General features: G+C 39.5%; 1 protein-coding gene across 1 annotated transcript in view; it reads right to left on the bottom strand.

The window, feature by feature from the left end:
• plcg2 (phospholipase C, gamma 2) overlaps positions 1-15,235 on the bottom strand; it is a 33,258-nt gene extending 18,023 nt beyond the window's left edge. The window contains exons 1-7 of the mRNA XM_067420239.1: positions 14,304-15,235; positions 11,752-11,954; positions 9,351-9,503; positions 8,760-8,853; positions 8,331-8,378; positions 8,152-8,236; positions 7,223-7,306 (exon numbers count right to left, since the gene is read on the bottom strand). Of these exons, the coding sequence (XP_067276340.1) occupies positions 7,223-7,306; positions 8,152-8,236; positions 8,331-8,378; positions 8,760-8,853; positions 9,351-9,503; positions 11,752-11,935 (648 nt within the window). The 5' untranslated portion in view covers positions 11,936-11,954; positions 14,304-15,235. The remainder of the gene's footprint in view (positions 1-7,222; positions 7,307-8,151; positions 8,237-8,330; positions 8,379-8,759; positions 8,854-9,350; positions 9,504-11,751; positions 11,955-14,303) is intronic.
• Positions 15,236-15,274: the final 39 nt, after the last annotated feature.

Raw genomic sequence — 15,274 nt, 5'->3', positions numbered from 1 at the left:
CGTTATGCATGTTGTCTTACTCCAAGCTGTATAGGCTAGAAAGCCTACTACCAATTACGCATATTAGGTGATGTGCATCTCTGTAATGAGAAGGGGTGTGGTCTAATGACATCAACACCCTATATCAGGTGTGCATAATTATTAGGCAACTTCCTTTCCTTTGGCAAAATGGGTCAAAAGAAGGACTTGACAGGCTCAGAAAAGTCAAAAATAGTGAGATATATTGCAGAGGGATGCAGCAGTCTTAAAATAGCCAAGCGTCTGAAGCGTGATCATCGAACAATCAAGCGTTTCATTCAAAATAGTCAACAGGGTCGCAAGAAGCGTGTGGAAAAACCAAGGCGCAAAATAACTGCCCGTGAACTGAGAAAAGTCAAGCGTGCAGTTGCCAAGATGCCACTTGCCACCAGTTTGGCCATATTTCAGAGCTGCAACATCACTGGAGTGCGCAAAAGCACAAGGTGTGCAATACTCAGAGACATGGCCAAGGTAAGAAAGGCAGAAAGTCGACCACCACTGAACAAGACACACAAGCTGAAACGTCAAGACTGGGCCAAGAAATATCTCAAGACTGATTTTTCTAAGGTTTTATGGACTGATGAAATGAGAGTGAGTCTTGATGGGCCAGATGGATGGGCCCGTGGCTGGATTGGTAAAGGGCAGAGAGCTCCAGTCCGACTCAGACGCCAGCAAGGTGGAGGTGGAGTACTGGTTTGGGCTGGTATCATCAAAGATGAGCTTGTGGGGCCTTTTCGGGTTGAGGATGGAGTCAAGTTCAACTCCCAGTCCTACTGCCAGTTTCTGGAAGACACCTTCTTCAAGCAGTGGTACAGGAAGAAGTTTGCATCCTTCAAGAAAAACATGATTTTCATGCAGGACAATGCTCCATCACACGCGTCCAAGTACTCCACAGCGTGGCTGGCAAGAAAGGGTATAAAAGAAGAAAATCTAATGATATGGCCTCCTTGTTCACCTGATCTGAACCCCATTGAGAACCTGTGGTCCATCATCAAATGTGCGATTTACAAGGAGGGAAAACAGTACACCTCTCTGAACAGTGTCTGGGAGGCTATGGTGTCACGTCACAGACAAGGGAAAAGGGTGCGAGGACTCAAGTGCAGAAAATGATATATTTATTTATAACAAATAAAACAAACTCAAAACAAAACCCACGAGGGGGAAAAACACATAATAGAATAATAAAACATAAACTTAAACAAACCAACAGAATCACGGGGAGGACGGAAGACGCAGACATTACACAAGGATCCAACACAGACTGACAAACACAAGGAGATTATAAAGGGAACAAACAAGGCAGATAATGAGGGAGAACAGGTGGGGCAAATTAACCAATAATCAGATAACAAGGGGGAGGGAACTGACAGGGACACGAGCACATGCTCAACATAACAAAACCCACAAGTGCACACACGACAGGACAGGCATGTGACATTACCCCCTCCTTAAGGAGCGGCTACCAGACGCTCCACTAGGGACGGGAGGGACAGACCCGGGCGGGACGGGAGGGACAGACCAGGGAGGGACGGGAGGGACAGACCAGGGAGGGACGGGAGGGACAGACCAGGGAGGGACGGGAGGGACAGACCAGGGGGGCACGGGAGGGACAGACCAGGGGGGCACGGGAGGGACAGACCAGGGGGGCACGGGAGGGACAGACCAGGGGGGCACGGGAGGGACAGACAAAGAAGGTACAGACAAGGGAGGGGTAAACAAGGGAGGAACGAGGAAAACAAAAAGTTCAGGAGGCCATGGTGGCCCACAAAGTTCAAATGGCCAGGGCGGCCCACCGAGTTCGGGAGGCCCACCAAGCTCAAGCGGCCGGGGCGGCCCATAGAGTTCAGGCAGCCAGGGCAGTGCGGGTAGAGCAGGGCGCCAGGGAGGCGCGGTGAGAGCAGGGCGCCAGAGAGGCGCGGTGAGTGCAGGGGGCGCCAGGGAGGCGCGGTGAGAGCAGGACGCTTTAGTGGCGCGGTGAGAGCAGGACGCCTCAGCGGCGCACGGAGAGCAGGACGCCTCAGCGGCGCACGGAGAGCAGGACGCCTCAGCGGCGCACGGAGAGCAGGACGCCTCAGCGGCGCACGGAGAGCAGGACGCCTCAGCGGCGCACGGAGAGCAGGACGCCTCAGCGGCGCACGGAGAGCAGGACGCCTCAGCGGCGCACGGAGAGCAGGACGCCTCAGCGGCGCACGGAGAGCAGGACGCCTCAGCGGCGCACGGAGAGCAGGACGCCTCAGCGGCGCACGGAGAGCAGGACGCCTCAGCGGCGCACGGAGAGCAGGACGCCTCAGCGGCGCACGGAGAGCAGGACGCCTCAGCGGCGCACGGAGAGCAGGACGCCTCAGCGGCGCACGGAGAGCAGGACGCCTCAGCGGCGCACGGAGAGCAGGACGCCTCAGCGGCGCAGGCAGGGCGTTGGGGAAACTTCTCCAGTCCAGCAGTATCCACCGGCACTGGGACCACCGGAATACGATCTGCTGGCATTGGGACCACCGGAACATGATCTGCCGGAACTGGGACCACCGGAACACGATCCACCGGCACAGGGACCACCGGAACACGATCCACCGGAACTGAGACCACCGGCACACGATCCACCGGAACTGGGACCACCGGAACTGCCTCCGGGGCTTCGGATAAAGCCCTGTGCTCCTTCCACGCATGCAGGACTGCCACCACAAAGCATCCCATCACAGCCCTCCAGGCCGTTTCCGGACTCGGGACCACCGGAACACGATCCACCGGCACAGGGACCACCGGAACACGATCCACCGGCACAGGGACCACCGGAACACGATCCACCGGCACAGGGACCACCGGAACACGATCCACCGGCACAGGGACCACCGGAACACGATCCACCGGCACAGGGACCACCGGAGCACGATCCACCGGCACAGGGACCACCGGAACATGATCCACCGGCACAGGGACCACCGGCGCACGCTCCGCCGGTACTGGAACCACCGGAATACGATCCGCCGGCAAAGAGACCACCGGAATCCGATCCACCGGTACTGGGACCCCTGGAATCGGGACCACCGGAGCAGGTACGGAGGGAGCCTTTCTCCTCCTCCTCCGTTTCGGGACCACCGGAGCAGGGACCACCGGAACACGGTCCACCGGCATAGGGACCACCGGAACACGATCCACCGGTACAGGGACCTCCGGAACACGATCCGCTGGCACTGGGACCACCGGCACAGGGACCACCGGCACAGGCACGGAGGGAGACTTCCTTCTCCTCCTCCGTTTCAGGACCACTGGAGCAGGGACCACCGATCTTGTGACTGCCAGGGCAGGGGCCATCTCCCTGGCAGCTCTCTCCTGCTGGCAGGCGATAGCTTCCACCATTGCCTCAAATGTGCCTCCGTCATATGCCCTTCTGAGCCACCACTCCATGGGCTCATCTAGGGCATAATTAAAAAGGTCCTTGAGTGCAGAGTCACTGAGCCTCAGCCCCTTGGCGGTCTCTAGGAACTTCTTTGCAAAATTCCTAATCTCCATTCCCTCCTGGTGAAGTAGGTGGAGGACTCGAAACCGTAGAATCCGCTCATAGTGAGGACAGGTGGTGAGCGATTCCGGGATCGAGTCCTCTCTCTGCTGAGTCCTCAACATGGTTGGATCCTTCTGTCACGTCACAGACAAGGGAAAAGGGTGCGAGGACTCAAGTGCAGAAAATGATATATTTATTTATAACAAATAAAACAAACTCAAAACAAAACCCACGAGGGGGAAAAACACATAATAGAATAATAAAACATAAACTTAAACAAACCAACAGAATCACGGGGAGGACGGAAGACGCAGACATTACACAAGGATCCAACACAGACTGACAAACACAAGGAGATTATAAAGGGAACAAACAAGGCAGATAATGAGGGAGAACAGGTGGGGCAAATTAACCAATAATCAGATAACAAGGGGGAGGGAACTGACAGGGACACGAGCACATGCTCAACATAACAAAACCCACAAGTGCACACACGACAGGACAGGCATGTGACATATGGTTGCTGCTGCACGCAATGTTGATGGTGAACAGATCAAAACACTGACAGAATCCATGGATGGCAGGCTTTTGAGTGTTCTTGCAAAGAAAGGTGGCGATATTGGTCACTGATTGGTTTTTGTTTGGTTTTTGAATGTCAGAAATGTATATTTGTGAATGTTGAGATGTTATATTGGTTTCACTGGTAAAAATAAATAATTGAAAGGGGTATAAATTTGCTTTTTGTTAAGTTGCCTAATAATTATGCACAGTAATAGTCACCTGCACACACAGATATCCCCCTAAAATAGCTAAAACTAAAAACTAAAACTTCCAAAAATATTCAGCTTTGATATTAATTAGTTTTTTGTGTTCATTGAGAACATGGTTGTTGTTCAATAATAAAATGAATCCTCAAAAATACAACTTGCCTAATAATTCTGCACTCTCTGTATGTGTATGTATATATATAGACACACACACAATGGGGCAAAAAAATATTTTGTCAGCCACTAATTGTGCAAGTTCTCCCACTTAAAAAGATGAGAGACTCCTGTAATTTTTATCATAGGTAAACTTCAACTATGAGAGACAACTATGAGAGACAGAATGACAAAGAAAATCCAGAAAATTACATTGTCTGATTTTTAAAGATTTTTTTTGGGTGTGGAAAATAAGTATTTGGTCAATAACAAAAGTTCATCTCAATACTTTGTTATATACTAATTGTTGGCAATGACAGAGGGCAAACGTTTTCTGTAAGTCTCCAAAAGGTTTTTACACACTGCTGCTGGTAGTTTGGCCCATTACTCCATGCAGATCTCCTCTAGCAGTGATTTTCTATGGAGTTGAGATCTGGAGACTAGGCCACTCCAGGACCTTGAAATTCTTCTTACGAAGCCAATCCTTCATTGCCCAGGGATCGTGTTTGGGATCATTGTCATGCTGAAAGACCCAGCCACGTTTCATCTTCAATCCCCTTGCTGATGGAAGGAGGTTTTTACTCAAAATCTCATGATACATGGCCCCATTTATTCTTTCCTTTTCACGGATCAGTCGTCCTGGTCCCTTTGCAGAAAAACAGCCTGAAAGCATGATGTTTCCACCCCCAATGTTTGTATGGTACAACTTAGAATTCTTTCTCCTCCAAACAACACGACAAGTTGAGTTTTTCCCAAAAAGTTATATTTTGGTTTTATCTGACCATATGACATTCTCCCAGTCCTCTTCTGGCATCATCCAAATGCTCTTTAGCAAACTTCAGACGGGCCCAGACATGTAATGGGATTAGCAGGGGGACATGTCTGGCACTGCAGGATTTAAGTCCCTGGCGGCGGAGTGAGTTACCACTGTTGGGTAAGTTACTTTAAAAAAGTAATTAATTACTAGTTACTAATTACATCTTCAATAGTGTAATTAGATTACTGTACAAATTACTCTCTCCAAAAAGTATTTTAATTACTTATTACTAATTACTTTTTAATTACTTTCTAAATTCTATATCAACCTCGAGTTAAGCAATTCAAGAATAGACATGAAATGGCTCTTAATTCATTCAAATACATAATATAAATCTACATAAATTACTCTTATTAACTGACCAAAGTATTAAAAATGTGAGAAGGATACATAAAAACATGTATTTTAAAGTTAGACTTTAAATGTTGATGTTAATTCCACTATTGAATTATGTATAATTATATTTAGTATTTAGTTTAATTACATCAGAAGTAACTGTAATTAAATTACAGAAAAAATAAGAGTAATCCCTTACTTTACTTTTTCAAGGGAAAAGTAATTAAATTACAGTAACTAACACTGTGCGTTACTGATGGTAGCCTTTGTTACTTTGGTCCCAGCTCTCGGCAGATCATTCACTAGGTCCCCCCGTGTAGTTCTGGGATTTTTGCTCACCGTACTTGTGATCATTTTGACCCCACAGGGTGAGATCTTGCGTGGAGCCCCAGATTGAGGGACATTATCATTGGTCTTGTTTGTCTTCCATTTTCTAATAATTGCTCCCACAGTTAATATTTTCACACCAAGCTTCTTACCTATTGCAGATTTAGTCTTCCCAGCCTGTTGCAGGTCTACAATTTTGTTTCTGGTGTCCTTTGACAGCTCTTTGGTCTTGGCCATAGTGGAGTTTAGAATCTGACTGTTTGCGGTTGTGGTCAGGTGTCTTATATACTGATAACGGGTTCAAACTAGCCTAGAAATCTAGATGCACCCTAGCGGCAGCAAATCTAATTTGCCGCGAGTGTCGTCTAGCAACTCTCAATTCACTTCTGAGCTGTAAACGACAAACTCTGGTCGGGCCAATCACATCGTGTATAGAGTCGGTGGGCAGGGGTTAATATAATGACGGCCGAGTTGCGTGTGCGCGTGCTTCTAGAAAACACAGAAACTGGCTAACGACGGTCTTTCGAATCACCTTTGACCATGACTCTGGAGGACTTGGAGTCACCTTCGTTGCTCTGGTTGGTTGTAGCGATATCCAATTGCGTACACGGCATGCAGAGGTAGTTTGAAAGACAGCTGTTTTTCCCGCCCCTCGGATTGAGCCCTGTCAATGGTGAGTTTCCAGACCAAACATCTTGATGTGGGTCTGGCTTGTCAGGCTAGGTTCAAACAGGTGCCATTAATACAGGTATTGAGTGGAGGACAGAGGAGCATCTTAAAGAAGTTACAGGTCTGCGACAGCCAGAAATCTTTTTTGTAGGTGACCAAATATTTTCCACCATAATTTGCAAATAAATTATTAAAAAATCAGACAATGTGATTTTCTGGATTTTTTTTCTTCTGTCTCTCATTTTACAGGCCTCTCCTATCTTTTTAAGTGGGAGAACTTAAACAATTGGTGGCTGACTAAATACTTCTGCGCCTTCTAGAGTTTCATGCCAGAACTTGGTATATGTGTATATATATATATATATATATATATATATATATATATATATATATACCAAGTTCTGGCATGAAACATATATATGTACAAATAAATGCAGTTCTTTTGAACCTTTTATTCATCAAATATTTGTGATTTGTGTGTGTGTATATATATATATATATATATATATATATATATATATATATATATATATATATATATATATATATATATATATATATATATATATATATATACACATAAATCACACCCAAAGCATATTTAAACTGCAAACTAAGCAAACTAAACTGCACTCTTACCGTCTTTTGGTTTTCAAATATCAAAAGATTGTAGAATTTGTGAAATTGCTCAAAATCCAGGACTTCTTTCTTTGCTCCCACCAGCTGAAATTATGAAGTTGACACTTTAATTACCAAGTCATTAACTATAAATTAGGTCTCTTTCACTAAACATGCGTATGCACAAATGAGTCCTTTTAAGAACAAATCATGATTCACCAAAAAAATTGTAATATGCAAAAAAATCTTTCACTGTACGGCTTTATAATCGTGTTCAGAAGTTATATTTCATTCTAACATAAATATAATCATATTAAAGTATGTTGCATAGTATTATATTGTATTATATTATCCATATATAAAATTATATAATAAAATTAATCAATAATACAATTTAATTTAATCTTAAATACATTCCAGCATAGTATACAGTTAAAGAGAGTGAAAAGCTGTGTAATAGCTTCATCTGGGAGGTTTCTCTGAATAATGCAGATGTATGCGTATGTTCAGTTGGCTAATGAGAGGTCGTATTCTGGGTCTTTATAAAAGGTGTTTATTGTGAGAATGGCAAACTTAGCATTGCTCGAGGATCGGGCGAAAGGCTGTGAAAGAAAATGTTGACAAAAAAAGCCCTCTTGCACGTGGCTGCTCATTTAGAAAACTCCAAATTCACTAACATCAGAACGAGGTTAAGAACAAATTCCTGTGCGTAGGAACGTGTTGTGAATTAGGTGGAGATTTTACGCGAGAAGTTCTCCTGTGCGTACAAATACGAAATAATCAACGCAATTATTAGTGAATGAGACAAGACCTAATGTCTGATGACCCAAAAACACAAATCATCATTTGCAAAAACATCAGGAGAGGAAATCTCTTGCTATAAGGTTTTTCATACAATGCAAAGCGTGCACTTCCGTCAAGATAATATGTATACAATGCATCATTCATACCGCAATTCTGTCCTTCAAAAAACGTCCACCTGGTACTTTAAAGTTCATTTGTGGCAAAAGAGACTTGAGCTCTTTCATGGTCATGCTGTGAGAGACAGAGCATTAAACAAGAGCAATGAGGTGAGACAAAAACTGCAATGAAACAGTCTGAGAATCAGGTCAAAGAGAAAGAGGAGAACCTGTTTTTCTTTGTCTGATCAACCGAGTACATCTGCTTCCTCAGCCAACTAGAGTAGAATGAAAGACAGAGAATGAAACATATGATTTTGGTTACAGTTTACGGATACACAAGGTACACGTTCTGTAAGTGTGTGTGTGTGTGGGCTGGTAAGCCCTACGTAAACCCCCCACAAAGATGGCAATATCCGAAATCCTTGTCCTTGTGTAGACATTTTTTGGTCCCCATTAGGAAAACATCTTATAAATCATACAGAAAGAGTTTTTTTGAGAAAGTAAAAATGCAGAATGTTTCCTGTGATGGGTAGGTTTGGGGGCAGGGGCAGTGTAGGGGGTAGAAAATACAGTTTGTACAGTATAACATCCATTACGCCTATGGAAAGTCCCCATAAAACAAGGAAACACTACATGTGTGAGTGTGTGTTGTGTACCTCTCTATTATCTCTGGTGTGTGAGCTGCCAGTGTCTCCTGTCTGAGTAATTCCAGTCCTGTCAGCCATTTTTCTGCATCTTCCACTGAATCGGCTGCGGAAGACAAATACTATCAGTGCTAATAACAATGCAATCTTTTCAACAGATCATTTTAGGATCACATCAGGTTCTTCCTTTAACAGTCATTTCTTAACCACCCAAAGAATAGAGTATCAGTTAACTCAGGTAAGCAATAAATAAATATCAAAATATCAAATAAATCTAAAACGTATATTGAAAGAAAGGAAGCGGTTCCCTCAAGAGTCTTACACCAAACTTAGGCTAGTCACATGCTAAAGTATACTTACCTACCATGCACATTATATATACATTATATATATTAAAAACATATACAGTATATATATATATTTTTTTTTTTGTATCTCATAATGAAAGTTATGCCAGCTGTGTCTACTGAATTGTATATATTGTTTATTCTGCACATTGTGCATATTGCATATCACACTTGGGCATGTGGAGTGACAATAAAGTCATTTGATTTGATTTAGATGGTTTTATAACTTGTAATATGTATAAGAAAACTCACATACCCCCCAGACTGAGAGTGTTCAGAACAAACTGAGAGCCATAGAATATGGTAAAGCATGTGTTAGGGTCTGTATTTTTATCTTTGGTGTCCTTGAATCGATCAAATTCTTTGGAGTTTTTTCCTGGTCGTACTTCCCGGATCTCAAAAAGGTCCACTGCAAAAATGAGAAACAACAGAAACTTAAACACATAAATACTGACAATATTCAGATTATCAGACAGCAAATCATAGTGTTGTAATTGTTAAATAAAAGTAAAACTATTCAAAATCATTTTTGTTCCTTGAAATAAAACGTATGTACATTAATTGAAAAACTTTTTTTTTTTTTCAATTTAGGGTACGGTAAAAAAAATTGTGTTATGTTGCACGACATTTCTAACAAACCTTATATTACCATCATCGTCTTCCTTTAACTCAGTGTTACATATATTAGAAGAAAAACTTTATAAAAAGGTTAAATGTTACCAACTAAATATAAAATAAATTAAAAGCTAAATAGAAATATAAAAAATAGCACTAAAAAATTTATGTACCTATAAAAGCTCATTCAAAATATATATTTTTTAAAATACACAATATTAGTCTGTAAATAATACTAAACTGTAACTGAAAAAAACAAACTGAAATAAAACATTATTGTCACATTTCAGGGTCCGGTATTGTTTGTGTTTAATGTTGCATGCTATTTCGCACGTTGGCTATCCCTGTGGATATTTCTAATAAACCTATGTATTACCTTCATCCTCGTCTTCCTGGAACTCAGTGTTACAATATTTAAATGGAAAACTTGATCATTTTAAATGCTGGCAGCTAAATATAAAATGATATTAAAGATAAATAGCTAAATATTCAAAATACCAATAACTCAAAAACCTTGAAAATATACAAATAAAAGCTAATTCAAAATATTAATCAATCAAAACTGATTTTGAACTCTCTTCTGACTCTCTTTTGAACTAAATATGAATGTATGTTTTTTATATATACATATATATATCTAAATATAAATAATATCAGAAACACCATGAGAAGTTGCATGATGTCACATGATAACCAGGAAAAATAAGTATAAAACACAGTGTGCACAGTATAAAATGCACTGGGATGTCATGTACAAAAGAAACAGTAGAAAGATTAGTCGGTGAGGAAAAGTAAAACTGCACGGGGCACTTCAAAGTGTGACAAAAATACTGTGATGGGTGTGATCACACTACAGAACGCCATAATTACTGCCAACAGACATTCAGTTCACTGGCCAGTGGCCACATCCTCAAGAAATGTCTTCCTACAAGATCATGGTGCCATATGGGTTTGGATTGTTGCTGCTCATGGAGACAGAGAAGTAGCTCACTTGGTTTTGAGACACAGCCTATGACTGAACAGCTCTCTGTTACTAAACAGATCAACCTGGAAAAGTTAAAAGCTGACTGTTAGATCATCTAACTATTCATTTTATCCTCGGGATGTTCATATAAAATAGTTTGTGATTTTCACTTCCGTTCAAGAGTTTGGAATCAGACCATTTTTTTTAAAGAAACTGATCTTTTTTTCTGCAAGGACAATAAAGACTTTTACATTTAACAAAAGATTTCTATTTTAAATAAATACTGTTCTTTTGAACTTTCTATTTATCACAGAGTACTGAAAAGAAATGGTATCATGGTTTTCCAATAATATTTTAAGCAGCACAACTGCTTCATTTTTTAACTGCTTAAACCATTTTTAGAAAAAAAATTGGTAATAATAAGAAATGGCTCTTGAGACCAAATCTGTTTAATAGAATGCTAGGAATACATGTCAATATTTTTTTTCCAAATATATTAAAATAGAAAACAGTTCGTTTTTTTACTTGTAATCAAATTTCACAATATTACAGTTTTTATTGTATTTTCATCAAATAACTAGCCTTTTGTAGTCTAGCTGTAGATTTTAGTACAAAATCTTTCCGACACCAAACATTTGAATCATAGAGTAAATTTATTTTAAACTACAACAACAACAAAAAAAACCACATTAACATCCTTTTAACCCAATATTTCTTTAAAATATGAATGTAATATGTACTTATCCATTGTGTACTGCAAATATTGTTGATAAATCGCTTGTGATGATCCTTATTTGTATGTTGCTTTGAATAAAATCGTCTGCTAAACTAAAATTTAAATGTGATATTTTGTTATTTTGTATATAATGTAAAGCCACTTTATATGGCCACATCTTTGTAATGTCCAACGAAAACATTCACTTTTAAGTAATTAAAGTATTGGTTTTAATTGCCTAATAAACCTTTATTATAAAGTTTCTGTAGCTTAAATAAAACATGGCACTGGCAGCACCAATGTCAGGGGTTTGCTTTAATATAAGTGTAAATGGAAGGAATGAGCTTGAGGTAAGGCACTCACACACTCCTTCTGTCTTGTCGGCAGTGCGCGTCCAAGCCACCTGTCGCGTCTCCATAATGACCTGCACGGTAAGCCTCTCCATCCTTTGTCTGTACACGGTCATCACGATCCCCATCTCCAAGTCCCGCTTAATGATACTCTTCCTGTACTCGGTCAGGTCTCCCTGCTGAGTGCGGCCTGCCATCTCTGCCTTTCGCCGCACACTGCCAAAAATAAACGGCCACAGGTCAACTTATTGCAAACTGCAATGTAGTCTCATAATGCATATGTACACTTGGTATGTTTGCTTTCTGTGCAGCTGAATGATTTAGCAAAAAATGTCGGTACTTTGAATATGAAAACATAACGGACTATTTGAAATTCAAATATTTCAAGATACTGCATGGAACTAAACAAACATTAAATAAATAGTTAACCCAAAAATGAAAATTATGTCAATTTACTCAATGTCGTTGTTTCAAACCCCTGACAATCTTTTTTCTCTGGAACACAAAAGTATTGAAAAGTATTTGCATTGCCCGTTCAATGGTTTATTATATATATATATATATATATATATATATATATATATATATATATATATATATATATATATATATATATATATATATATATATATATATATATATACATAAGTTTTTATTACAGTACTTTTCTTCATTTCTTTACATTTAGATGGTACCTTGAAACTTGGTAAAGACATTCAACAATTGAGTATATCAGCTGTAAGAAAAAACTAACAAACAAACAAAAATACAACATATTTTGTGGAACAGATATTATATCCGTAAGAGTAGTGTCCAATATTTTAAGAAAGAAATAGAATAAAATAAAATGAATAAATAAATAAAAAAGGGATATAAAGGACAGCAATTGTGGTAACAGTACAATATGTTGTAAAACAATGTCAGCCAACACATTATTACAGCATTTTTAATCCATTCAACTGTATGATTATATATTTATTACTCAGTCTGTGGGACCCCACTGTCTTTTATTATGGACCAAAAAAAAAGGTTGAAACATTCTTCAAAATATTGTTTTTGTGTTCTGCAGATGAAAGGCTTTTGAAACGAGAATGACCAAGGTGAAAAATATGTACTATTGAATTCATTAAAAATGCACTAGAGTATCTTTTTACAATACAAATATACTATAATGATTTTTAGTACATTAATAGTACGTCTTTTTCACCTGGGGAGTGAATAATTCGACTGCACTTTATTTTAAGGTGCCATTGTAACAGTGTAATTATATAATTAAGTAGGCCTGCCTACTGCATAATATTAATTAACAACAACAGGTACTTACTATAGGGTTAGGGTAGGATTTGGGTTTGGTTGAGGGCTAGTTGCATGTAATTATGCATAATTTACTGTTATTACTATGGTAAGTACATGTAACATTTGTAACAAGGACACTGCAAAATAAAGTGTTACCCAGAATTTTGATTTTTTTTTGGTGAATTATTTTACTTGTTTGTTTGATCCATGCAGTATCTTGAAATACTTCAATATTAAACAATCTATTGTGTTGTAAACTTGCATTGGAGTAATTGAACGCGTATACAGTAAGTAGACAGTAGCACATACATTCACAGAAGCTTGTGCACTTTAAACAGAATTTGCCAGTACAATTGATTCCTCTTTACAGCTTTGGGTTTAAAGAAGTACAGTTTGCGAGGAAGACAATGTTAACACTGTAACTTCCCAACGATGCATGTCAGCTCTGATAATAGAAATTATCACAACCTAAAGAGGAATATCACCATCAGTTATCTTTGACTGAACAGTACACCTTTCAGAGACAAGTCAGTTTTCCAAACTGTTGAACCATGGCAAGCAAAATAGATGTTTCATTTCGCATTCCCCATAGAATCCAATATTTGCATTGCAAATGAGTAGCTGAGTAGCCTACTGTGGAAGTCTCCCAAAGCAAGTCCCTCTTTAAAAGTAAATCATTAATCCAATAAAACCAATGTGGTTTTCATTCAGAAAGCTTTGTGCATCACCCACACACCCTCAAATGTTCCATTTTGAGCTTTCTTAGTGATAGTGAGACCACTTTTTTCCTAACACTCTCAACAAAACAAAAAAGCACTACGATAAAACAACCAACTAACAAGCCAAAAATAGACACAAATGATAACAAGATAAGAATAAGTGAAGATCTGTTGCCCTACAGTGTAAGGAAATGAATAAGCCACATCTGAGTTGTTCTTTACTGTAAGTCGCTACAATACGTAATTGTTATCATTTAAATGATAAATATAAGCAGTAGATGCACACCTGCTTTTGCAACATAAAAAAATATAGACCACGGAAATGTACGTACATTTTATTGTATTGCTTGTGCATTTTGTTGCAAATGTAATTTCAAGTAAGTTTTCCCACTGGTGGTGAATATTGATGAATAAAATCCTTAAGACTTGATCAATGTGTTTTTTAATAAAAAAAATAAAAATAGACATTTAAATCAAATGTATAACTACATACATAAATAGCTTTCCCGTAATATAAACATCAAAAATACCAAATAAAAAGAACACTTACCTAAGTTCAGAGAAGAAAATCAATGACCACTTCGAACACCACCTGCTGTAATCTAACCAATTCTCATTTTAAAAAATAAAAAAGCCTAATGCAGTATTGAAAAAAAAACGTATATGATCAGTCAAGTCACAATGTGGTCAGTTCCTCTATTCGCTAAACACAAGGAAGTGAAGAGAACATTATGAGGGAAAAAAAAATCCGGAAGCAAAATTATCTATGCAAAATCCCCAGGGAAGAGAGGGCGATGTGTGTACCGCGCTTTCAAACTTCTGTGTCTTTGCGCCAGTGTAAAATATGCCAAACCGTGAGTTCTGGATACAGGAGAAGCGTTTATTTCCGTGTCTATTCAAGTTGTTTAAAGTCGCATGTTGCCATTGTTGACGTCATCGTGACATCACAACGCTCTTCTTTATGTTCATTAACAACTTATTTAACATCTGTAAAAACTAAATGTATGTCTCTAAATGCCAACGTAATGCCTTAGGTATTGCCAAAGTATAAAAATGTAAGCATACTTAAGTAAACTTTGAGGAGGCGATATGAAAACGAAAGCACCTGTTGTCGGCAGCTGCAGGGCGCTGGCTGTCAGAAGACCATTCGGTCCTCCACAGTGATATAAGCTAGGCCTATGTGTAATGATTCTAATGAATGATTTTATTTGTTCTCATATTTATTTCTTAAACATGCTACAAATAAAAAAGTTCCGTAGCCTAGAATGTAAATGTCAAGTCGTACTTAAAGAAAAAAAAAATCTATCAAAGTTACAGTTTAATGTTTATTACACTTTATCTAACCAAAGTAATTAACTCTGAAAAATCCCGAAGAAATTACTGTGGAAACAAAATGTCATAAATGTCATGTTTTCATTCTGAGAACTACATTTATGTATTTGGATGTTCAATTTAATAAATTAATCTTTAATTTTTTTTCAGACACCACATTATAGGCTACCAGTCAAGTCAAAATGCAAA

The sequence above is a fragment of the Pseudorasbora parva genome, chromosome 16 (genome assembly GCF_024679245.1).
Source record: "Pseudorasbora parva isolate DD20220531a chromosome 16, ASM2467924v1, whole genome shotgun sequence".
NCBI lineage: Eukaryota > Metazoa > Chordata > Actinopteri > Cypriniformes > Gobionidae > Pseudorasbora > Pseudorasbora parva.
Note: the sequence above shows the minus strand (reverse complement) of the source record. Positions and strands in the feature narration are given on the sequence as shown.